The sequence below is a fragment of the Numenius arquata genome, chromosome 2 (assembly GCF_964106895.1).
Source record: "Numenius arquata chromosome 2, bNumArq3.hap1.1, whole genome shotgun sequence".
NCBI classification, from domain to species: Eukaryota; Metazoa; Chordata; class Aves; order Charadriiformes; family Scolopacidae; genus Numenius; species Numenius arquata.
Genome location: NC_133577.1, coordinates 6,107,465 through 6,131,205, shown reverse-complemented (window position 1 = coordinate 6,131,205; position 23,741 = coordinate 6,107,465). Strand labels below are relative to the sequence as shown.

The following is a 23,741-nucleotide window of genomic DNA, read 5'->3' as shown; positions in this document are numbered from 1 at the left end:
GAAGTAAACAGTCTTTTTGTGTGTGCTGCTTTCACTGGAGCCTTTTCAGAGCTCTCTTTTCCTTATCCTAAATGCCTCTTTTGCCTGCCAAGAATAAGGATAATTAAATGTCCTTTAAGTGGTGGTTAAAGCTGCATGATAAGAATACCTATCCTTCCCATCTAGGTCCGTACAGCAGATATGAAAGGAGAACGGTCGTATCGGGCGTTTTACTTCATGGCTCTTGAGACTAGCTTTAAGGCGGAGACTTGAAATAACCAATTTTCCCCCGCAGCGACATATGCAGCATCCTTACAAGCCTCTCCGGCAGCACGCCTGCCTCTCCTCTCTGCTATTTATACAGTCGTGCAACTGAATCGAAAAGCAACAGCCTTACACGGACTAGTTTTAAGGCAGTGCTCTGGTTTGTGATTTTAGAAGGCAGCTACCAATAAAAATGTAAATTTAAAAGAACCCTAGAGTCCTTTCTACTGGCCCAGTGATAACTAGATTTTGAACTAATGTTTTTCCATTGTCCTCAAAGTTTTTTTTACTGCCAATACATGGTTATTACTTAATTTTTAAAAAGTACAGTTATTTTTTATTTCCTGACAGTGCTGAGGATGAGACGACCATCAGTACTAGCTGTTTCTTTTGCCCGCTTCTTGGAGTTTTTCCTTTATGATAAATAGAAAGTAGTTGTATGGAGAAATGTTACTGAATGGCTTTCTTTGCAGTGTTGGATAATGTCTTTGTATAAATGCTGTTACAGTATATGTAGTATTCGTGGTAAAACAATGTGTGTTTCACTGTGTTAGTCTCCTTTCAGACGAACTGCAAGACTCAGAGAGCTATCCATGTCTCCTGAATTATTTTTTCTGAAGTGTAATGCTTTTAAAAAGCAGGTCTGATTATTCACGTTAGTCTCCACGTTTCCTTCCCCTTTTCTTTATTGCACGAGGAGGCATTAGCATGGAAACACACTTCGCGTTTCTCAGGCTTTTGTCTGTTCCTGCTGCTTTGCCTACTGGAAGTCAAACAGTGCGACTTGGTTTCTGACATAACTGATTACTATGGAAATTATTACCATGTCATAAACAGCGGATTTCACGTGTCGAATGTGTGGCAGGAACGCAGACGATCCTGTAAGGAGAAGGTTCCTGGTAATAAGGAAAAAGGGAAGAGAAATGCAGAAAACACACAATGCCTGTGCAAAATCCATTGTTGCAGATTCTTTTCCACGAGGCATAACCTTCAAGAGCATGGGGATCGGGCAGTTTGGCTGGGGTTTTTTTTTGGGGTGTGTGAGTTTTTAACTGAGTAAGAAGATAAATGTGCATTTGTGCTGCAAGGAATAATCATTTTATTTTTGACTCCAGCAGTTGGCACTGGCCAAAGTGATTTCCGAGGGCATTCGATGTATGTCCCGGATCACTGCTCCACGCTAGGGAGACTAGACAGCTATCGCTCCGCCATGCAGCGCTCCGAAACCAAGGACACCAGCTGCCAGACGGAGGAAGTCAAAGTTGTGCCCCCTTCAATGAGGAGAATACGGGCGCAGAAAGGACAAGGCATCGCAGCCCAGATGTCTCAGTTCTCCAGCTCCTCTGGAAACATGTCGGTGATGAGCGATTCTGCTGCGGTTATATTTGCTTCTCGCCAAAATAGCGACATAGGTTTTCACAGCTTGCCTCGGGCCGGTGCGAGGGTGTCTCTGCAGTCCCTAGAGCAGACACAGAGCATCTCTAGGCAGGCAGAAGACATCACTGGCACTTTACCCCACCAGATAAGTAAATTGCAAGTGGATGATAATGTTGTGCACCTGAGGAATAACCCCACGACAGGGACCCTGTCGAGGCCGAAGTCTCAAGAGGTGAGAAGCTACGATAGCGAAAAGTCCGCCAGTCCAGCATGTGTGGTCTCTCCTCATGCCACCTACTCAACGAGCATCATCCCCAACGCAACGCTGTCATCCTCCTCAGAAGTTATCGTTATTCACACCGCCCAGAGCGTTGGATCGCTGGATAGCAAAAGTACTAGCTCCGCTGCCTACCCAAAGCCAAGGGACAATCCTGTTGCCAGCAGTGCAGTAAGTGGGAAAGAAGATCACCATTCATCAAGTGGTAACTGGAGCGAGAGCAGCTCCACGCGTCACTCGCAGACTTCAGATACCATCCCATCTAACACTGTCATGATGCTTTCTCTTGGTGACTCTGCTGTCTCTCTTAGCACTCCTGGAAACGCGGAGGCTGGGTCTCAGAGCGGGAGCTACAGCTGCAGGAACAATCTGGCTTTACCAAACCCTTCCCAGGACAGCGATGGTAGGAGTGAATCCAGCTACTCAGGGGAGCGAGCCCAAGCAGCAGCCAACAGCACAGAGCATTGGCTCTACAAGTCTGCAGAAAACAGCGAGACTCCTTCACGCAAGGTGGTTTGTACCACACCGGGCTGTGCCACTCCTGGTAGCAACCTGAGCAGCAGCAGCCTGGAGAGGACTTCGGTCAGGGACGATTCTGCTTCTCTGTATTCTGTGGACCACGACGGTTATTACAGTTCCATGCATATGGATTCCGGGCTGAAGTCAGACATGCCATGCGATAGTACTAATGGTTTTGGGAACCCCAGAGACAGCGTGATTAACGTCTTTGAAGGAAAGGAGAAGAAACATCAGGATGACCAGTCAGGCCAAGGTGACAAATCCCTCGCAAGAAACATCTCTCTGAAAAAGGCAAAGAAGCCGCCTTTGCCACCATCCAGAACAGACTCACTCCGAAGGGTGCCCAAGAAAAAAGCCCAGTCCAACGGACAGGTACTTGATGAAACCCTCATTGCCACCCTCCAGCATTCTCTGCAGTTGAACCTCAAGTGCAAAAACAGCAGCTCCCCTTCCCAGAGCCCCTGCAGCGATTACGAGGATCCCTGGGTGCTGCGCTCCCGCAGCCAGAGCTCGGTCAGCGCCAGCAGCAGCATGATGTCCACCACTGCTCCAAACCTCTACTCCATCTGCACCGTCACTCCTTCTCAGAGTGAAACGAGCAGCATCAAGTCGGAGTACGCTGACCAGTGGGGCTACTACAGTGACTATGCCGCGGTGGCAGATGACCAGGTGAAGTCTCCGGTGACCCCTTCAGCCAGTACATCGTCTGCTCTCAGTGATTACAGCGGGAGCCACTTCAGCGATGGCTCAAGGGCTTCTGTGCCACAAGTGCCCAGCGGACTGGCCAAACCAAAGAGTGCTTCTCCGGAGAAGTCCCACCGAGTCACATCGCCATCGAGCGGGTACTCCAGCCAGTCCAATACACCCACTGCGCTTACTCCAGTGCCTGTGCTTTTAAAATCCGCTTCATCAGGAAACGGGAAATCCAAGCTGAAGCCTAAAGTGCCTGAACGGAAATCCTCTCTTCTATCTTCAGTCTCCATGTCTTCGTCCTCCACTTCTCTTTCTTCAAATACATCTACTGAAGGGAGTGTGAGTGTGAAGAAACTGGACCCCACCCTGAGCTCTCCTGTGGATTCTGGTGCATCCCCTCCACCACCTCCTCTTCCAACACCTCCTCTGCATTGCCCCGAACTTTCTCCCCCGCCTCCCCCGCCCCCTCCTCCAGCAGAAGTCATGGACCTGTCACCATTGCCAGCCTCTCCCACATTCCCCCCTCCTCCTCCAGAAGCTGATGTAAATTCTTCCTTTGCCCAGACTGTCCAATGGTTTCCACAAGAAGCCTCCATCAGTTCGTTCGCTTCCCCTGTTCTTCCTCCTTCTACTTTCCCCGTAGCTGTCCCGCCACCAGCCCCACCTCTGGATCCCAAGCTAACAAAAGGTGCAACGATACACCCACAGTATTCTTTTAAGAAGCGTAACCAGGAAGATTCTTGCTACAGCCCAGCGAAACAGCCACTCAACAAGCAAGACGCATCGAGACCCGTGATGCCCTTAGTAACTACCAAAGCGTTGCAAATGGTGCAGCTGAGGTCTGTGAAAAAAGCGACGGAAGGTGAGCCATCACCTGAATCTGCTTCTGAAACCGTCTCTCAGGAAAAGGGTACCGTAAATTCCTCATCGCAGCCTTCCCTGAAGCCACCTCTCTCGCTGAGACTCAGTAACAGCTTAGGCGAGGAGGAAATGAAAACTCAAGGTACTTCATTTAAAAACTCAGTTCAGACGCTGGCTCGGGGCTCTCCTCTCGTTCTCTCTGATAACGTACCTGCGCTTGAGAGCGATCAAAAGCCTGCAAGTGCAGTAGGTCTGAACAAGTCTTTGGAAGCTGCTTCACTGGGGACAGCTACTGAAGACACGCCTGAGTCCCCACTGCAGGGCGAGGACCTCCGTTCTGGCACGTCACCTCAGGGGTCACCAGCATCCCCCGACAAGGCTCAGGTTGTATTGCCAAGCAAGAAGCCACCTCCTATTTCAAAGAAACCCAAACTGTTCCTCGTTGTGCCACCTCCACAATTAGATCTTGCGGCGGAGAAAATAGCTGAAGCGGGTGATCCTGTCAGAAGCACATCGAGCCCAACTGAGAGAGACGCTGTGCTCGCACGCTGCGAGGAGGCGAGAAATTGTCTTACAGATGGACTCAGTTCTGGCGAGATGGACTCTGGCAGCCTGGTTCCTGAGGGAGGAGGAGCTGCCGGATTCACCTTCTCGGAGACAGCGGGAGCTCCTGCCTTTGTGGTACAGCCTGCTGCATCACCAGTGCAAGAAGAAGCCAGGCAGGAGGAGCAGCCCGCCTTTGATGAAGGAAGCAGTTCGGGCAGCAGCCAGGACAGCGGCAGTAACGCTGACGGGCACCTGTCTCAAGAGAACGAAAGTGGTGAGTCTCCTTTCTCTGACTCTTCCTCGGATGCAGCAGCAGCTATTTTAAAGGAGCTGGGGAGTGGGTATAGCAATCCTGGCATTCAGGTGGGCTTCTGAAACCATCGGAAGAGATGGAGAGAAAGAGGGAAAAGAGCCTTTTGCAATAGTTAAAACTAAAAGCTGAAGAAAGTTACAGGGATCAGATTGATTAATACTTAATGAGATTTCTTACAATTTCTTTCTGAGTTCTCATTATTGCAGACATGGCAAGAAAATGAAGGTTTATTTAACCGTGCTCGGATTAAAACAGGCTATGAAAAACATGGTTAGTAATTTTGATTTTGCATTTTAGTGGAAACCGTACCAGTTTTCTTCCAGCTCTTGTTCTCCGCCTGTGTGGGAGAGCGAGCACAGGCGTTCGGGGCACTGCAGTTCCCTAAGCAGGCGGCGTTCTGAGCTCAGGGTAACGGCAGCCGTGCGCTCACTCCGTCTCTGGGGTGCTTTGCCTCAGAGGCAAAGCGAGGGCTGGTTTCAGGATTTAGCTGCCTGGTGGGTTCCCGCGACGGACTGACGGTGTTGTCCGTTCTCTCTGCGCAGTGGAGGTGTTCGAGTCGGAGGCAGCAAACAGCGCGTTCCTGCCCGGCAATAGTTATGGGGAAGAGACGGACGGAGTGGCCACACCAGCGAGACCAAGGACTACTGAGGATCTTTTTGCAGCCATTCACAGGTACTGCAGAAATTGCCCTTCGCATACTGTCGGGTCCGGTAGTTCCTTCAAAAATTAATGTAATGCTGTTTTACTAAAACACCCAATTACAACAGCCATTGCTTTAACAGAAAGCACACGTTTCTCAACTTTCTACTAAGGCTATATGTGAAAAAGATAAGGAAAAGAACTTGTGTTTAATTGTTTTACAAATATATTTAATCCATTCTGAACTAAAAGCCTACCAGATTAAATCAATGTAGATTATATTATAAATATTCTGCCCCTTAAAATACCGAGTTACGTCTAGTATTTATTGTACTGTTCTCAATCTGCCATATTAACTCTACTGTTGCTTTTTCTGTGTATCTTTTTGTTTTCATTCTCGTTCTTCTCCATTTCTTTTTACTCTTCTTTTTTTCTCTTCGCTGCTTATATGGTGCAGTTTGGGACAGAGGCTCAACGCTAATGCTTCATGGCAAGCGTGGCTGAAACTGGCAAGTAACCCAACATGTCAGTCATATGGCAAAACATATGGCAAACGCTGGATTATAGTTTGCCATAATCCAGCCTGAGGTCGGGTGTTTTGTGTCAAACTGGTTCATGAATGAAATGTGCGATACTTGGCTCTATGATTATTGACATTATTCATTTCCCTTAAAAACCAAAATCATCCTGAATAGGCAACTTCGATTTTTTGCGCTCTTCCCGTTAGGTTCTCAAAGAAAAGAAAAGGAAATAAAAATAAGCTTAAAACCACAAAACGAAACGTGTGCACCATTTAAACAGTACACACAGAAGACCATTACCACTCTCTGAACTACTGAAGCTTCCTTTTAGACTAGAACCGATGTAGCAGTAGTGCCATCTTGTGGCTTTGTCTTTTACTTCCAAAATTTAGAGGGGGCCGTCCCTTTTATCTGGTCACAGAAAAACGTGCTTGGCAGCATCCGGACAGGTTTATGTAGGTGTTTAATCAGCTTGTGCATCTGTGCGCGAGCTCCGCGTCAGGAATTCTGAGGGATAGAAAAGCCTGTTACAAGAACGTGGCTGGGAGCTGGGAGACTGCAGCACTTGAGGTGCAAATGTGGGCTTTTTTTTTTTTCAATTATTTTCAAAGCAATTCTGTTTCAGATGGGACAAAAATTACATATATACGATACTGACCTTTTATAACTCACCCCTTACGACTTGGTCTGTCGGAGCTCTTCTAAAAATGGCCTGTTGCGTTCATGTCGCTGGCTGGGACTGCGACAAATCTGGTTTTAGAAGGAAATATTGTGGCCAGTAGCCTTTCTCCCTCACGGATGCAGATAGAGAGTGGATCCCTGTGTGTATGCACATACGTGTAATTCATGCAATTCATGACTTTATGGGGAAATGGACAATGGAACTGGATGTGACATAGTTGAAACCGCTTGACACATTTGTTTTTAAGACCTTGCTTTTGCTGGCTTTAGACTCGAACCGCTATCTCCCTTGGTTGTTAGTTAATAAAAAATGTTTTGGTTTTCCCCACGCTATTTCTAAAAGGTATTATTTCAGTGATTGGCTCTCTTCAATCTGTGCTTTGGAGTAAGACAAGAAATTTAGTGGTATGTGCGTTAAGGGCAGGAAGAACAATCCAAGTTTAAGTCACGGTTTTGTTTGAATATATACCCTGTCTCTGTCTGAAAAGCCACCAAAACCAAATTTGGTTCTTAAATTTTAAGTTTCTGCCATAATTCATACATGCTGAGAAGAGCTGGTTACACGCTGACAGCAAACTGACCGCTCTGCGCTGCATTCACAGTTTTACCGAATTACTTCCAGCCAGGATAACTAAGTCTTTCCCTGCAGATCTTCGCAATTGAATTTTCCTTTGTGTTTGCTGGGAAGTTCATTTGGGTTTTGGCAGCAGTATGAGCCCAGCGCTGCAGTGTTTAAAGATGCCCATAGGCAGCCAGAACCCTAACGAAGGGAAATCTTTTCCCTGTAACGAATGCACGCACGTGTTTGCGTACAGACTCCCAGAACGTCCGAGCACCAGATTCGCTTGCTGCATGTGGTGCTGGCACACAGTTAAATCCAGACGAGGTCCTGATGTTTGCCACTGCTGAAGTCGTCACTTTATCCCTCTGCTATCTCCTGGTGTCCCTTCGTGCTCAGGCTGGATGTCAGTATTTCGTTCTCCTTCCAGAAAGGCAGGTGGAGGCGGCGGCAGCTGGAAATCCCAGCTGTTAGAGCTGCCTGGGGAGGGGGTTATCACAAGGGATATATCCATAAACTTCACCACTTCAGAGACAGGATCCCCACAAAGTCCTGGCAGAGCTCATGACAATGTCTGTTGCTGCCACCTGCTCAGCTGATGGGTTCTCTGCTTTGTTTTCTGTTGGTTTGGGTTTTTTTAATTATCAGTAGGCTGCAACGCAGACAGGCATTTGAGCTTGTCTTGGCAAAACCTCAAGGCCTTTAACAAAGTACCGCTGAAGATCGTGTTAAGTAGAAACCTGTTTTACGAGGGGAACGGTCTGTATTGAACACACGCTTGATAAAAATTAAGAGAGAATTATAGCATGATAACCTTGTATTTGTAACAAGTCTGCTGACTCCTTTTAAACTTTGGCATATGTAAAATTAGCCTTGATACAATCTTTTAAAATTAATTCTGTCAAAGAAGCAAATCAACTTTGCTACAGATACCAGGCATGTAATCCTTCCTTTTCTTTAAGTTTTCTAATATTGTGAAAATGGGGCAATAGAATTCCAATTTCTACTTATTCCCAGTTCCATTATTGTTTTTTAATTTTGTTTTTGTTATCCCTGCACTTTACATTTAAATTAAAAAACACTCTGCCCTTTAATATCAGGAGGTTGGTGTCTCCTTCATTTAGTTGAGGAGTCGCAATGACAGAGCACCATCAGAACTGTGAATTTTGTCTCTGCATCTTAATAAAAGCTGGAAAACTCATTTTTCACTGTTCATTTAATTGGGGGTGAGTGTGTGTGTGATTTTTTTTTTCAATCATTTAATCCAGAATGGTTACATGTGGCTCACTTTGCTTCATCTTAACTTCAGCAGCAGTGCATCGCAATATCCTTTCCTAAAGGCAAGTGCGCTAAAGGGCACTCCTAATTCTCCAGAGAGCATCCAATGAAATAGTAAAACAAACCAACATACTCCAGATGACATTTTTAATCAAATCCCCAAACTAACACACAAGTGGCATTGAGTTTAATCATTAAAACGCTGCATTAGTCTTAGCGGTTGAATACTGACTCCAGAAAACCTGATTCACTAAATTCGCTAAAGTGTTTTGGCCATAAGTATTGTCGGTTTTAGTAGTTTCATTGTTCCAGATTTGCAGAAAAAGAACGATAAATTTAGCTTATACCTCCAATACCTGCAGTAATGCCTGTACACTTTTGGTGGTGTTCTTCCTTTCACTTTAGATTTAGATAACTTCTCCCTTCTCCCTCTCTCTGCTTTAGCTTAATCCATTGTCATCCCTCGAAGCCCAGTTTAATTAGGGGAGGTAAAAAGTTTCATTTTTTTGTCTGGTCCTTTTTTTTTTTTTTTTTTTCTGTTGTTGTTTTTCAAACTCAGATCCAAAAGGAAAGTCCTTGGCCGTAAAGACTCCGAAGACGACCGTACCCGCAACCATTCTCCGTCGCCCCCCGTAACTCCCACCGGTGCTTCCCCCACCTTAGCTACCCTCAGACAAGCCGGATCGATTCAGAGGAGCGTCCGCAAGAGCAGCACCAGCAACGACAACTTCAAAGCCCTGCTGCTGAAGAAAGGGAGCCGCTGCGACACCAGTTCCCGCATGTCCGCCGCCGAGATGTTGAAGAACACGGACCCGCGGTTCCACCGGCCGAAGGCGGAGGCTTCCCCTGACCTTTCCGACAGCTCTGCCAGCTGCTCGCCCAGCAAGAGCAAACGGGCCCAGGAAGAGTGGGCCAAGAGCGAGGGCCTGATGCCAAGGAGCATGTCCTTCTCTGGCACCAGGTACGGACGGTCGCGAACGCCCCCCTCGGCTGCCAGCAGCAAGTACAACGTCCGCAACCGCATCCAGAGCAGCCCCATGACCGTCATTAGCGAAGGAGACGGGGAAGCGGTGGAGCAGTCGGAGGGCAGGGTCCGAAGGACTTCGGAAGAGCGGCAGGAGAGGCAGCTCGATGTGTTTAACAGTGATGAGATGGACATGAGTGACTTTCCGTACGCTGAGGAGGCAGGCTGCAAGGAGTCCTTGGATCCGACCCACCTAGACTTAATGACTCAACCGGGTGCTTCAAGGAAGTATCTAAGCCCTTCAGCTGAAGAAAGTTAAAAGGCGGTGACAAAAGGCGTTGGATATTAGTCTGGAAAATGACAGAGGACTAGATTCCAGAAGAAAGCCCAGACCAGGACAAGTTTACTTTGCTGAGCATTTATTCCATGAACTGCATGTGCGTGTTTAAATGCCGACGCAAGGCTAGTTCTGCAGGGGTGGGGTGGGGAGGACTGGCTTGGGATGAGCGGTCTGCGGCTTACAGAACGTTAACAGTTGCTTTTTCTTTTTTTTGTGTAAAGCCTTAGAAGTCCTCTTGGGGGAGGGGGGGAGTTTTCTCAGAGCCTGTTAGGGGTGTGAAGTTTTTCCGTTTTCTTGGGACTGCGATCGTGCAGGCAAAATTGAGGAATAAGCCTGGAAAAAAATAAAAAAAAAAAAAAAAAAAGAGGAACGGGAAGGCTCCCGTGGTACAAGCTGGACGTTTGCTTCCCAAAGCGTTGGAGCGGTGCAGGGTAGCGCGGTCGGTCGTGAAGCAGAGAGAGGCAGGATGGGGGTGCGTTCACCTACGAGAAGGTGGTAGGGTTGGTGTTGGGGTGACATGGCTCATTACTGGGGTGACATGGCTTATTACCGAGGTGACATGGCTTATTAATTACTGGAGCGTGCCCCAGCGGCGGAAGAAGCGCGTCCTGCCGAAGCAATTAGGTCACCAGGTTTTGAATTGGTCCAGGGTGCTTTTTCTTTATTTTATTAATTTTTTTCTTTTTTCTTTTCCTGAGGGAAAATGAAATAGGTAGTTCGGGTGGGAAAGGGAGCCGAGTTTCATACCGCAGGACTAGCTGCTGTGCAGCCACACACCCGCGCCTGGTGAAGCCCTCGTTTCCAAGTGAACGGCTCCCTGGATTTAAGAGCATTCCCTTAGAGAAGCGGAACGGCTGGATGTGCGCGGAGGATGCAAGAGAGAAGCGGGAGAGGAATTAAGCAGCGAACTGCCCGAGTTGGGAAGGGTTAAAACGTTTCTGGGTTAGAAAAGCCACGTTTGACTTGGAGAACTTGCACTAGGGAGCTGTAGGTGGAGCCTGTCTTTTCAAAATTGAAACCCGGGAGTTGTGTTTTGCCAGAAATCTTTCTCCCCCGTTTGTGGGAATGGGAAGATTATTACTTTTCCATCACTTGAAATACAGATACTTGCTAACTTTTGGTTACCAAAGAATAAGTTACTTTTCCTTTTTGATTTGCCTGCAGTATTTCTCTTCTTTTTTTTTTTAACCGTAATAATTTAGTGAGGTTGGTTTTTATTGTATATTTTACAGATAATAAAAAACATTTAACGGTTTTCCAATTGTAAAGAAGACCATTAATTAAAACTTAAATATTGGCTGGAGTTTTTGGTTCTTAGTAGGAATGAAGCTTTTCATTTTTAAGAAGAATTTTGCATCTTTTGATGGCGTGCGCAGTTTTTTGTATTGTTTGTAAATATTGAAAGTTGTTAAAATATCTTTTGATCTCCCTACCTTAGAATTTATACATTTTTAGATTGCTTTTAAGAAGGAAAAGCACTCTTTGTAGATTATTTATTTTAGAGAAATATGCTTGTAATCTCTTTCTTCAATCCTTTACTTGTTAGTAATGTAAATTTCAGGGGCCTTTGTTTTAACTCTTCCCGTCAGGAGAGGGGAATAGTGATGAAAATGCTGTGACTTTGCTTCAATAAAGAAAAAGGCTGCCAGTTGCCATATTGTCTTTTGAGTTGATTAAGAATCTCCTTCAAAAGATGTGTCCCGCAGCGTATGGCAACCCACCGAATGCCGCGAACCATCCGTCCCGCTACTCATCTCCAGTTCTCATTGCAAAATCAGCTAATTGACTTTAGAGACGGCTCAAGCGTACTTACAATATCCGTCCCATTTGGGCATCTCGATGCTGAGACTTAAAAAAAAATAAATTGAAATAACCCTAAGCTTTTCCCGCTGCCATTTTGGGAGCGTTTCTCCTTCTTCTCTCTTACTTGCAACCTGTCCCAGAGAACTAAAATTCTTGGAGAACCGGATTATAAGCAGAGGGGGTGAGTTGTGAAATGAAGGGGAGAAGGTGCCTCCACTGGAAGGAGGGTGGGATTAACTGGTGCACAGCAAGCTTTCTGCCATTATTGCATGCTAAATATATTTAAAGAACTGTTGGATTTTTATTTTTTTTTTTGAAATTAAATGAAAACCTAAATGGATAGATCATTTCAGATATTATTAATATTGGTGCAGAACATTCTGCTGACCATCTCCTGAGTGTTGCTGTGGTGCTTCTCCCGGAGCTGATCACAGGAAACAGAGAGCGCTGCGTCCTTTTCACAGCAAGGGATTTTCCCTTTCAAAGCTGCGTGTAAATGCTTAACCAGTCCTCATTTTCCCGACAGGAAAATATTCAGACTTTGGTTTATCGTTTACAAGTGGGGAAATCATCTAAGTGAAAAATCGCAGAGTTGGAGAAAATCTGCCTGTTGATTTTATGGGCTTTAAGGAGAACTTTTGGGAAGTTTATATATATATAATATATATATACGCCCCATCCTGCCAATGCAGATAAGGGGAGATTAAATTTAAAGGCAGCACGGGCTGATTTCCTTCTCTGGCCACAGGTAGCCTTGATGCTCATCTGAAAGCCACATTTGGTGTAAGGTGAGTTTTGGGTTGAGGGCTCAGGTTTCTGGCTAGGGTGCAGGCGGTAGGGTTTATTTAGCCCTACTGATGCTGCTACGTGACTACATTTTACACAGGGTAAGATGTAGTGAAATACATTAAATGTGCTGAAATATGTTTAATTGTGCTTATAGTGATCTTTACTTAGGCAACGGATGTAACTTCCTTATGGAGATAGGAATCACCAGATCATCTCCCCGTTGCCATCACCTTCTGTAGCAGCAGCAGAAAAGGTTAATAGCTCAGTAGTAAGATGCAGAATCGGTTAATAGCTCCCTTTTCTCAGCAATACAATCCTTGGCCCGAGTTTCCACCACAAAACCTTAAGACCACGACAGCTTTAGGCTGTGTTTTCTGCACCAGCAACAGCTTCACTGTGTATGTAATTATGCTGAGGAAAACACGCTTAATTTTCTGTCACGCGTCCAGCTTTCAAAGTTACTTTCTTCCGTTGTAAGCTTCCTCCGTTGGGAGGTTTTGCAGTTGTGGCTTTGTTGGTCAACAAGTAAAGATAAAATTTAGCAAACCTCTGCTAAAGACATCCAGAGCAGTTGGAGAGGAGGAAAAATATGTAAACTTTGGCCGTGGTGAAGAGAAAAAGGAGACTGTTGTCATCCTCACGCTTGATGAATCAGGGCTTGTTCAGAGTTTACAGTCGGTTTACAGTTTGCCTCTGAAACAAGAATCATTATTGAAGCTCAATGTGAGGTTAATTTCTGGCTTTCCTTTCCTTGGGAATGGTTTTCAGCTTCAACCTTTTCCTAAAGTTTGCTCTGCAATTACTCATTCTGCGCTTCCTCTGTTTTGTGTTCAAAGTTCGTTCTCACTGCTGTCAGACGTAGCGGCCTCAATCCCCCCGTCCCGGTTTCGGCTGGGATGGAGTTAATTTTCTCCCTAGTAGCTGGTACAGCGCTGTGTTTTGGATTTAATATGAGGACAGTTGATAACACAGTGATGTTTTAGTTGTTGCTAAGCAGTGCTGATGCTAAACCGAGGACTTCTCAGCTTCCCACGCTCTGCTAGCGAGGGGGAGCGCAAGAAGCTGGGGGGAGCGAAGCCAGGAGAGCCCAAACACAGCTCTATACCAGCTACGAGCAAGAAAATTAACTCTATCCCATCCCAAACCAGGACAATCCCCTTGGAATTAGAGCCCTTCGGTTACTACATTAAAATATTCATAAGGCTCTGTGGCATTTACAAGCCTTCACTGTTTATATACAGGACAAGAGGAAATGGGCACACAATTGTACATAGGAAGTTCCATCTCAACATGAGGAGGAACTTCTTCCCTTTGAGGGTGGCAGAGCCCTGGAACAGGCTGCCCAGAGAGGTGGTGGAGTCTCCTTCTCTGGAGACATTCAAAACCCACCTGGACACGTTCCTGTGCAACCTGCTCTAGGTGCACCTGCTTTGGCAGGTGGATTGGAGTAGATGATCTCCAGAGGTCCCTTCCAACCCCGTATCATTCTGTGACTCTGTGAGAGAGGAGAGTGTATTATCCGTAAGGAATGAATGGTTCCTCCTTAAAGGAAGGAATGGTTATAGAAGGAGCAATGGCTTGGTGAGGGGAGGTGTGGAAGGTTGCTGGAAATCAGTTAGAAGAATTGGGAAAGAAGTGGATTTGATGAAGATGGGGTTTTGAGGGAACGGGGAATGCTGGTTCATGCATAAGGCTCGGCCTGAAAGAAGGGACAGGATAATGGCAGAAAAGGTGAAGCAGGGAGATTTTGAGAAGAGAAATACAGTGAATGCACAGGATGGCGGTGAGGTGGGAGGCGGGCAGGCCAACGCAGATCCTTGATGATGAAGAAGCTTCAGCAAGTCCAGAAGAGAGAAAAAGGCAAAAGAACAAGGGGATAGTCACAGCGAGGGGAAAGAAAAATATTAGGCAGTGTGTTTCTTTGCGGTTCAAAGGGTGTGGGAGGCCAAAGTCAGTCAAACTTGGGAAAAAGGGATTTAGAAGAGGGAAAAGAGGAGAATTCTGTGAGCTTAGAGAAGCGGTAATGCTCTAGGAGCCATCAGGCGGCCGCAGGCTGGAGCACAGCTCTTGGGAGGGTTCGATACAGAAAAGCCGAGCCTGAAATCTGGAAAGAACATGGGATCGGGAAGAGTAAAGCTCAGATTCCTCCTGCCTAAGTTCTACCAACAGCCCTGCATCCAGGGGTTCCTACGGACCGGGTACAATTCCCCAAACACCCGTCTTCCGGGAACTCACGTTGTTTGCTTCTATAAGAGGAGATTAAAAGGATGAAACTTCAACAATAAAACAAAACGTTAAAAAAATATACAGTGGCAATGAGGAATCCTTTTATCTATTTAAAATAACTGCAATGTTCAGAAAAAACCACAAAGCTACAAATCACTTCTGCTGTGTAATGTACAAAGTACATATATAATGTACAAAGTACCTTATATTCGCTTTCCGAGTTCCCCCCTTTAATATACTTTGTTTTCTGAATCACTGTCAGAAGTTCTTTCTTTCGTGATTAAGACTAGAAAAGTCTTCCGACGTACAAGTGATCATTTTCTCGGCTCTAAAGAGGCGTGACCAACTTTGTAAATCAGAGCGCAGCATTTAAATCTTGCAGGTAATCAGTACTGGATCACGACTGGGGCTATACTGGTGTGAATTTTTAATGAATGCAACGTAAAATATCGAGATGTTTGATAAAGAAGTGCTATCTCGTATATTGTCCCGGAAGGCTGGGTAAAAGCCTTGATGGTGGGTGATGGTGCTGTGGGTGACCCCGCTCTGGCAGGGGGGTTGGAGTAGATGATCTCCAGAGGTCCCATCCAACCCCGTGTCATTCTGTGACTCTGGGATAGCGCTTCCCCAGCAGAACGGGAACCTTTTATGTTGCAAATTTAGCTCTTTTCAGGTAGGTTCTTTCACATAACGCGCAACCAACCTTTTAAGGGCCAATCAATTCTCCCAACAACAGAAATGCCAAATATCCTTGATTTTTTAGGAGGAAATCCTGCAGTCCTGAGTAGCATTCTCTAAGCAATCCTGCTTCAGCAGGGGAGTTGGACTAGATGATCTATATGGTCCCTTCCAACTCTAAAAAAAATTCAGTGAAATTCAGTGAAATTGTCTGTTAATAGTGAATCCAAATGTGTGCGTATATGCACATGGGGGGGTATATACATGTCGTGGTTTCGGCCTAATTTACCAAAACCAGACCGACAGATGGCCCTTTCCCCCCGCTTCTCTCCCCCCGCCAAAAGAGGAGAGAGGAAGAGAAAGAGATAAGGAGATTCAGAAGTTTAGAATGAACTAAACTACTTTAATGAAGAATTAATATTAAAATAAAAATAAAGAAGAAGATAATGAAATAGGTAAAATATATACAAAACCGTATCAAGCTCCCAGGATGACAGTCACGTCACCGGCAGGCACTGGGGAAGTCCCAGACTGGACCCAGCGATGAATGGGAACTGGGTTCCAGCTCTGGAGTCAGGAACACACGGATCGGGATCAAAGGCAGATGAACAGACAGAGTCCTCTCCAGACGTCGGCCATCGCAGGAAGGGGGCTGACCCTTTGATCCCTCAGCTTTTATACTGAGCATGGGGCAGATGGGATGGAATACCCCAGTTGGTCAGGTTTGGGTCACCTCTCCTGTCCACTCCTCCCCACCGATGTGACCCCTCTACGTTTTTCCGTTTCCGACCCTCTAAGGGGGCAAATAAGGAAATTGGCTGCCCTTGGTTGTTACGGCAATAAGTATAAGCAAGGGCCTCCCTGCTCACCATCCCTTGGCACGGAGCACAAACATTGGGCTGATCATCCTGAGAACGAGCAGTTTTCTCCACAATATGGTGTTCATTTCAGAGAGTTAGAGGAGGCCGAGCTAGGATGTAAAGTTACAGAACACAAAATTGGTTCAGTTTTACTTCAAACCAGGACAAAGGCCAGTCCCAATGTACATGAGTTGCTTCTATCCGTACCGTACTCTTCTATTCGTGCACCAGCTTTCGGTATAAACCCAGAAATTTTAGCTACTGAAGGAACAAAAGTAGTAAAAAAATCTGTCAGGACACGTAGGTTGTAGAAGTTTCTGCATATTCACAACCGCTTGAAAAAAAAAATAAATAGTAAAACCTATTGTCTTGGGTTTACTATTTTTTACACAAGTTCTGTGTTTAGATGGTAAAAACTAATTTGTCAAAAAAGAAGAGAGAAAGATTATATATAAATTACACAAACAATTAGATAGAATCTGACAACAAGCAAGATGTCCTGTCTGCCATCTGAAGGATGCTTCCACAGTGGCAGTATTTAAGATTTGCTTAACTCCCACGTTCTTCTTGCACATCTCGGTAGTAAATTAGTGTCTTTTCTTTAAAAGTCCGTCAAATAAACATTGTAAGCTTCTGAAGATGAGACTGGCATTTTCCCATACACTTGATCTTTTTAGGGCTGAAGTCTGTTTTCCAGGAGCAACCAAACTTGAATTCTACAGCAAGGGCTCTGTGATGTGATACACAGGAAAAAACCAAAGTGTACCTCAATGTAGTATTTCAACCGGATACCATCAATCCATCCCTGGAGGTATTTAAAAGGCGGGTTGACGTAGTGCTTAGAGACATGGTTTAGTGACGGTTTTTATCAGACTTAGGTTGATGGTTGGACTAGATGATCTGAAAGGTCCCTTCCAACCCAGACAATTCTATGATTCTATGAACACGGAACATTGATAAGACTGGTTTTCTCCATCTACTGATGCAGCTTTTTGCAAAATTTGTCTGAAGTGAAGACTGTGGCGTATGGGGATATGAGAAGCAGTTCACAGGTTATTTCTCTGAGTTTAAAAAAATCACCAGCACTACATAGTTTCTAGACTGTTAAGCACAACCCTAAGCGAGCAAGTCTGTGTAAAATAAAAGCTTTTTCTGAAGATGCAACAAATTGGTGGTCTAATTCATGGGACGAGTTTCTCGCATGATGTGACAACCTCTGTAGACCCAGGTTGGATTTTGGGAACAAAGAATTGGGAAACAAAAATTACTTTCTGTGCCACAAACGTGCTCTGTCTCAAACGATTACCAGCGTCTGGGAAATTGTAGTGACCTCTTAGAAGAGAAACTGTTCATCCATGTTAGACGTTACCTGAAACACTTGCTGAGAAAAGAGGGGAGAAAGTGTCTTGACAATAAACTGAAAATGTCTTTCTCAAAAGTCATTCTGGTTGTTACTCTTGTTTGTCAGACTTTTCCGTCTTTGGATAAGCCTCACGTCTTAATTAATCTCTTAATTTAAGTAGACTGCCCTAGCAGTAGTCTTTCAACAGGTATTTCCTCGTCCTGCTTCAAACATCTTGCTGGCATCAAGACTTCTTTGTGATACTGGTATATCTTCCGAAAGGCCTGCCAAGACTAATAAATATGAAGGGAGTCAAAGCTTAATTGCCCTCGATGCCCCAGTCTGTGGACCGTGAGCTCCCAAAGTTCATCTCTCTGGGAAAAATGCCATCAGAGGCAGCAGCTCCTGCCTCTGTGCTGCTCCATGAGCATACGTGACAGCACGGGGCCTCTTCACTTATTACAGACGGCTGAAACCTTTCAGTTTGCCAGACTGCGCATTCAGAGGAGCGTTTCCCGCAGCTACATTTCTCTCACCTCTTCTAACACGATCTGCCAACCCTCTGCCTCCGCCGCCTTTCCCCTCTCAGCATGTCTGCTTTCCTTAACCACGCTCCCAGACGCCGCCTTTTCATTCTCCTCCAGCGGAGCTCCGGAGGCTGACCCTGACCTCCAAGCTCTCTCTTGCCATCCCATTTCACACCCACCTCCCACAAACCAGCAGCTTCCCTCCGTGTCCTCGATCACCCCGTCTTGTCCTCACACCCATGAGAGGACCACGAAGAGCTGTGGATAGTGGTGACACCACTTTGGCAGTAACAGTACGGACAGGGGCTCAAAATGCGCACTTAGATGCACGGTGGGAGATGCCTCTGCCGTTGGTGCCCACCATCAAGCTGTGGTTTGTGCCCACAGCGTGGCAGCCTCTCCTCTAGCCCTGGTGGCCTACACCTTGCAAGGTCTACACTCTATTTTATTATTATTGCCCACAGTCTGTTTTACTGTGCTGGCTGGCTGCAAATGTCTGGGTTTCTTAAACATCTGTGAAGAGAGGTGGCCCTGGGACAAAAGGCGGCGTGAATCAAACAGCCTTTCAATGAACAAACGGGTAAGAAAAGTGGCCGCGCATCTTGAATAGCATTTCTCAAGAACTCGATGTCCTGAGAGATGCTACCTGGAAAAGCAGAATTCTTTCAAATAGGACCTGATTGGGAACACTGAAAACAACAGAAAATACCCTGTTAAGTCTTAAATTGCAATTTTCAGCAGCCTGTAACTCCGAGGAGACACTGCAATCTGCAATTCAGTTTGTTTCCTTCATGTTTGCAAAGTACTCCAGTTTTTTTTTTCCTCTCCTCCCTAGCCCCTGTTGGCACAACGCTTTCGTTGCGATACGTGAACACCCAGCGTGGGATAATAAGGGAAGATTGGGGAGGAGGATTATAAACACGGCGGAGCGACCCTGCCAGCTGCATTGTAGAAAAACACATATATCACCCCGATTGCTGTTTAGCCCCGTGGGCTTGACAAGCAGGACATCTGTGTTTAGATAACACAGGCCCGTGATGGACTCGGAGGCACCCTATCAGCCGTGCTTGAGATTCCTGCCCCGCTGCGGGAAAGATCAAAGCCAGGCGGAAAACTCCGCCTGCGCGAATCCCTGATGCAGGTTTGATGGTCCTCACCCAGCTCCGCGGTGCCTGCATTCCCGCTTGTGTGCCTCTGCCCGGCTGCTGCTTCCCAGACACCCCCAACCCCGGCTTGGCCAGGTAACGAAAAAAAAAAATAAATCAATTTACTCCTTGCATTTCGCCCGTGGTTTGGTGGTTGATCCCGCGTCCTGCCTGTGCCGGCTCACACAGGATCGAGGGACAGCCATGCCCTTGCTGGCAAAAAAGTCAGGGACCGGGGAGGACACGGTGGTGACTCCCCATATTCCAGGGTGGCCCAGTACTGAGCGCTGGACCCCCGTGGCCACTCTTCTGGCTACAAAGGCTCCTCCAGAAGCATGGCCTGAAATAGATGATGGGGCAGTGGTTACCCCCCAGGCAACTGAAGCAGCCGTGTGTAAGCTGCCATGGAAAGCAGCATCACAGGCCTCTCGCAAATTAGCGGGGAGATTGGGATGGTTATTAATTAGCGGGCTTAGAGCTCTTGATCGTGAAGTTGTAGCGTTACAGAGTAAAATGGGAGAGCTGGAAAAGGAAGCCGGGACTTTACAGGACGCAAAGGTGATGGCGCAGGAAGCGGTTACTCTTCAGGCAGAGCGGTGCCGCAGGCTGCGAGACACCGTAGAGCTGCTGGTAGTGCGGATTGCTAATAAAAAAAGGGACAGATACGGAAAAAGCAAGGTTTCCATTTCCCAAGTTTGTGCTCTCACCACAAAACCTTCGTGAGATCCCAAGGAATGGCATGGAAATATCTGGAGTGAATCCTCAGACTCCGAGGTTGAGTTTGAGTTGGATTTAGGGGGCAGGGAGGAGGTAGAAGCCGGACCCTCCGTGCGAGGGAAGGGGCAGCAGGAACAAGCGGATGGGGGGGGGTGCAGGTCACGCGTACTTACACTCTGAAAGAGTTAAGGGAATTTTTAAAGATCTTTCAGCAAAAGAGCGGGGAAGGCATACTGGCATGGATTTTGCGAGCTTGGGATGGCGGAGCTGCATCTATCCACTTATTAGCGAGTGAAAAAGATTTATTAAGCCCTTTAACCAGGGATGATCAGCTCCAGCGAGGGTATGTTCAGCTGCAAAACGTCAGAGATCCTGACGGGCAAGATATCATCGCACCTACACCGTACCAGTGGTTGTGTGCGGCAGTTTTAACAGCGTATGCTGAACCTGCCGAATTGCTGCTGTCCCTGGGAAACTGGTGTACGGGCGAGGAGAGCATTGATTCACTGCGGCAGATGGGGACGGCTCAGGCGTTGGTTACGGGATCCGATCCAGACTGGGTAACGGTAACGAGAGTTATCAAAATGCAGCTTTTGAAAACAGCCTCTGCCTTCCTAGTACCCTTGATTATACCGGCGGTCGTAACGGCTACCAGTAATATAGGTGCCCTAGCCTATACCTTGAGGGAAATCGGGCATGTGCGGGTGGTGGCTCAAGGAAAGCCAGCGGCAAAACCGAAAGGGGTGACGAGGAAACAAATGCGGAGCGATCTTTTACAAGCCGGTGTCCCACTGTCAGAAATAAACGGCATCGCAACAGCAGAAATGTTTCGCCGATAGGAAAAGTTAGTGCCTACGCAAAACAGCCGAGTGCCCCAGACCCCACCGCCGCCTCCGCCCCCCCCCCCCCCCACCCCACTTGCCACCTGGCAAATGCCAAAACAGCAGAAATGAAGGTTTGGCGGGTGCCCTAAAGCTGCTACCATGAGGGCGACTGACACCCCTATGTTTTTTTAACTGGGGGGGGATTTTTCATGTGTTAGCTGAGTATTACATAGTAATATGAATAATAAAGAAGCCACATCACGGATTTGTGGCTTAGGGGGGAAATCCAACCCCTGCCGTCTGAGCTAAGCTTAACATTTGGAAATGCCACTCCATTTCCCATGACGGTGTTAATTGCCGCAATAAAAGACTATATTTTGGGTATTGATGTATTGGCAGGACAAACGGCTGAAACTTTAAATGGTCACTTCTGCTTCGGGACTTCGCCAGCGGGATCCACTATTTGATCTATAACCATGGATTCCCGCATTGGGATCCTGTTGCGCCGCCTGTGCCTGGCACGGTGGTAACTGTAGAGCAATATCGTATTCCAAGGGGAGGGGAGGGAATTACTTAAAACATTCAGGCACTTCAACAAGTAGGAATCATTAAGGAAACCGTGACTGCTTTTAATAATGCTATTTGGCCTGTTTGTAAACCAGACAGCACTTGGAGAATGGCTGTAGATTATAGACAGTTGAACAAAGTCACCCTCCAACCCCCACCACTTGCAGTTACAGCACCAGACATGGTTAGTCTTACAGAAAAAAATAGCAAAAATATACAACTCTGGAAAGTGGTGACAGATCTCGCTAACGCTTTCTTTTCGATAGCCGTTGCTTCAGAAAGCCAAAACCAGTTTACCTTTACCTGGCAACAAAAGCAAGATCCTTTCCAAGTGTTGCCTCGGGGATCCAAACACGGTCCCTCCTGTAGCTGCCAAACGCTGGCAGCTGATGGAGCACTATGGCCGGTACCGTTACTGTTTACCATTATATCGATGATCTATTGATTATGGCAGAGTCACAACAAGAAGCTGAAGCAGCTGCCAAATTGCTGAAAGCGCATTTACAGGACCAAGGATGGGCAGTTAATCCAAAGCAAATACAGGGCCCTAAGTACTACTGTACAATCTGGGAAATGGTTTGGCATGGACAGATCAGAGAAATACCGAATAAATCACAGCAAACGGTCCAGCGATTTCCTGTACCAATCACAGTAAAACAGTTACGGACCTTTGGGGGACTTTTAGGGTATTGGAGAACTTTTACCCCACATCCGGCAATATTAACGTGCCCTCCGCAGAAATTAACTAGAAGAAAGTTGTTTGGCAGGGGACCAAGCAACAAGAAGAAGCTTTTGATGCCTGCAAAAATGGTTTGATTGAGCATTTGTAATTATACACTCCTAGGCGAGGATATCCATTTGAATTAGAAGTAATAATTCTAGATTATATAGTCTCATGGGGATCAAGGCGGATGACTGGGATGAAAAATCAGAAAAAACCTGTAGGATTTTGGCCCAATGTATTACAAGGCTCTGCTATACATTATATCCCAGCTTCTCTTGTTTTACATCCTCTGTTAATACCACATTCTCCAGTTCTTGTATTTCAGGTTTCTTTGACGAACTCCTGTGCCTTATCTAGAGGGGAGAGCATTGGAACGGTGTTACTGCTGTCGCGAACCCAACATCGAATTGAAGCTCAATCTGAAAAAACGCAAGCCACAGCTCTCCAATCCGTGTGGGCAATTAACTCACTGCAGGTTATCAAACCCGGACTAATATTAGCTGAAGGAGCCGGAGCAACGCGTATGTATCACTGTAAGGAGATGGCACTCCTGTTGTCCTTCCCCTGTCACAGGTTGGCTTGTCGCGCTTTGTAGTCTTGTGCCCTGGATACATTTCTGCAAGATCAACATGTAAATACTTAGATTTGGTTTGTCTCTACTGTAACTAACTCCCCTGCCTTTTGTATTGAGGGAGGATTAACATTTGACAAGGTGTTTCAGTGGCCTGTCAGCCCCAGCAGCTCTATTACAGGATTATACTATGCCAAGCGCTTTTGATATTAACGTTCCTCGTTATTTTTTCCCAGTAGGTAATGGTTGTAGGCCAAGGACCATTACAAAATCGATTGGTGGTGGACCATCTCCTTCTTCCACACCATAAATGGTGCTCTGAAGGCGTGTGTTACTGCAACATAACTCATGAATCAGCTAGGGTAGAGGACGACATTCAGCATCTCCAGGAGTTAATGCATCCAATGAAACAATCAGCTGGTGCCTGGCTGGCCTGAGTGGTTTATTCCCTGACAGGGTGGGTGGCAAGGACACCTGACTCAAAGCATTTATTGCAGGGATATGTTTATTCCTTTTCCTAGATGCGTTTATTAGTGCCTCTGTAAATTACCCTGCCCTACACCCCGCAAGCCCGAATGGACACCGGCAGCGGAAAAGGTTCCTTGAGCGAGGGGGTGGAATGTGGGATAATAACGGAAGATGGGCGAGGAGGATTGTAAACCTGCTCAAGCGACCTGCAGCTGAAGGTGTCAAAACCCACATATATCACACTAATTGTTGTTTAGTCTCCTGTGCTTGACGAGTAGAACATCTGCACTTCGATAATGGAGGCTTGGGATGGACTCGGAGGCACCTTATCAAACAGGCTTGAGATTCCTGCCCTGCTGAGGGAAAGATCAAAGCGCAGTGGAAAACTACACCAGCACGAATCCCTGATACAGGTCGGGTGACCCTCCAGCACGGACCCAGCTCTGTGGTGCCTGCGTCCCCGCTTGCGTGGCTTTGCCCGGGTGCTGCCCTGGGGTGCCCCCCCGCTTGGTGAGGTAATGAAAATAAATGTACTCTTTGCATTTCATCCGTGGTTCTGTGGTTGTTCCCGCGGCCTGCCTGTGCCGGCTCACACATCCAAGTGGGGAAAATGTGTGATTATAGAAAGTAAAATGTGCGGGTTTTGCATAAGAATCACCCCACTGAATGCCTATGGTAAGAGGGTAATG

At 46.5% G+C, this 23,741-nt stretch overlaps 1 protein-coding gene across 1 annotated transcript in view; it reads left to right on the top strand.

Annotated features, from left to right (window-relative positions):
* The window catches only part of NHSL1 (NHS like 1), a 192,665-nt gene extending 182,517 nt beyond the window's left edge, over positions 1-10,148 (top strand). Inside the window, exons 7-9 of the mRNA XM_074168281.1 lie at positions 1,359-4,790; positions 5,372-5,501; positions 9,067-10,148. Of these exons, the coding sequence (XP_074024382.1) occupies positions 1,359-4,790; positions 5,372-5,501; positions 9,067-9,790 (4,286 nt within the window). The 3' untranslated portion in view covers positions 9,791-10,148. The remainder of the gene's footprint in view (positions 1-1,358; positions 4,791-5,371; positions 5,502-9,066) is intronic.
* The last annotated feature ends 13,593 nt before the right edge of the window (positions 10,149-23,741 follow it).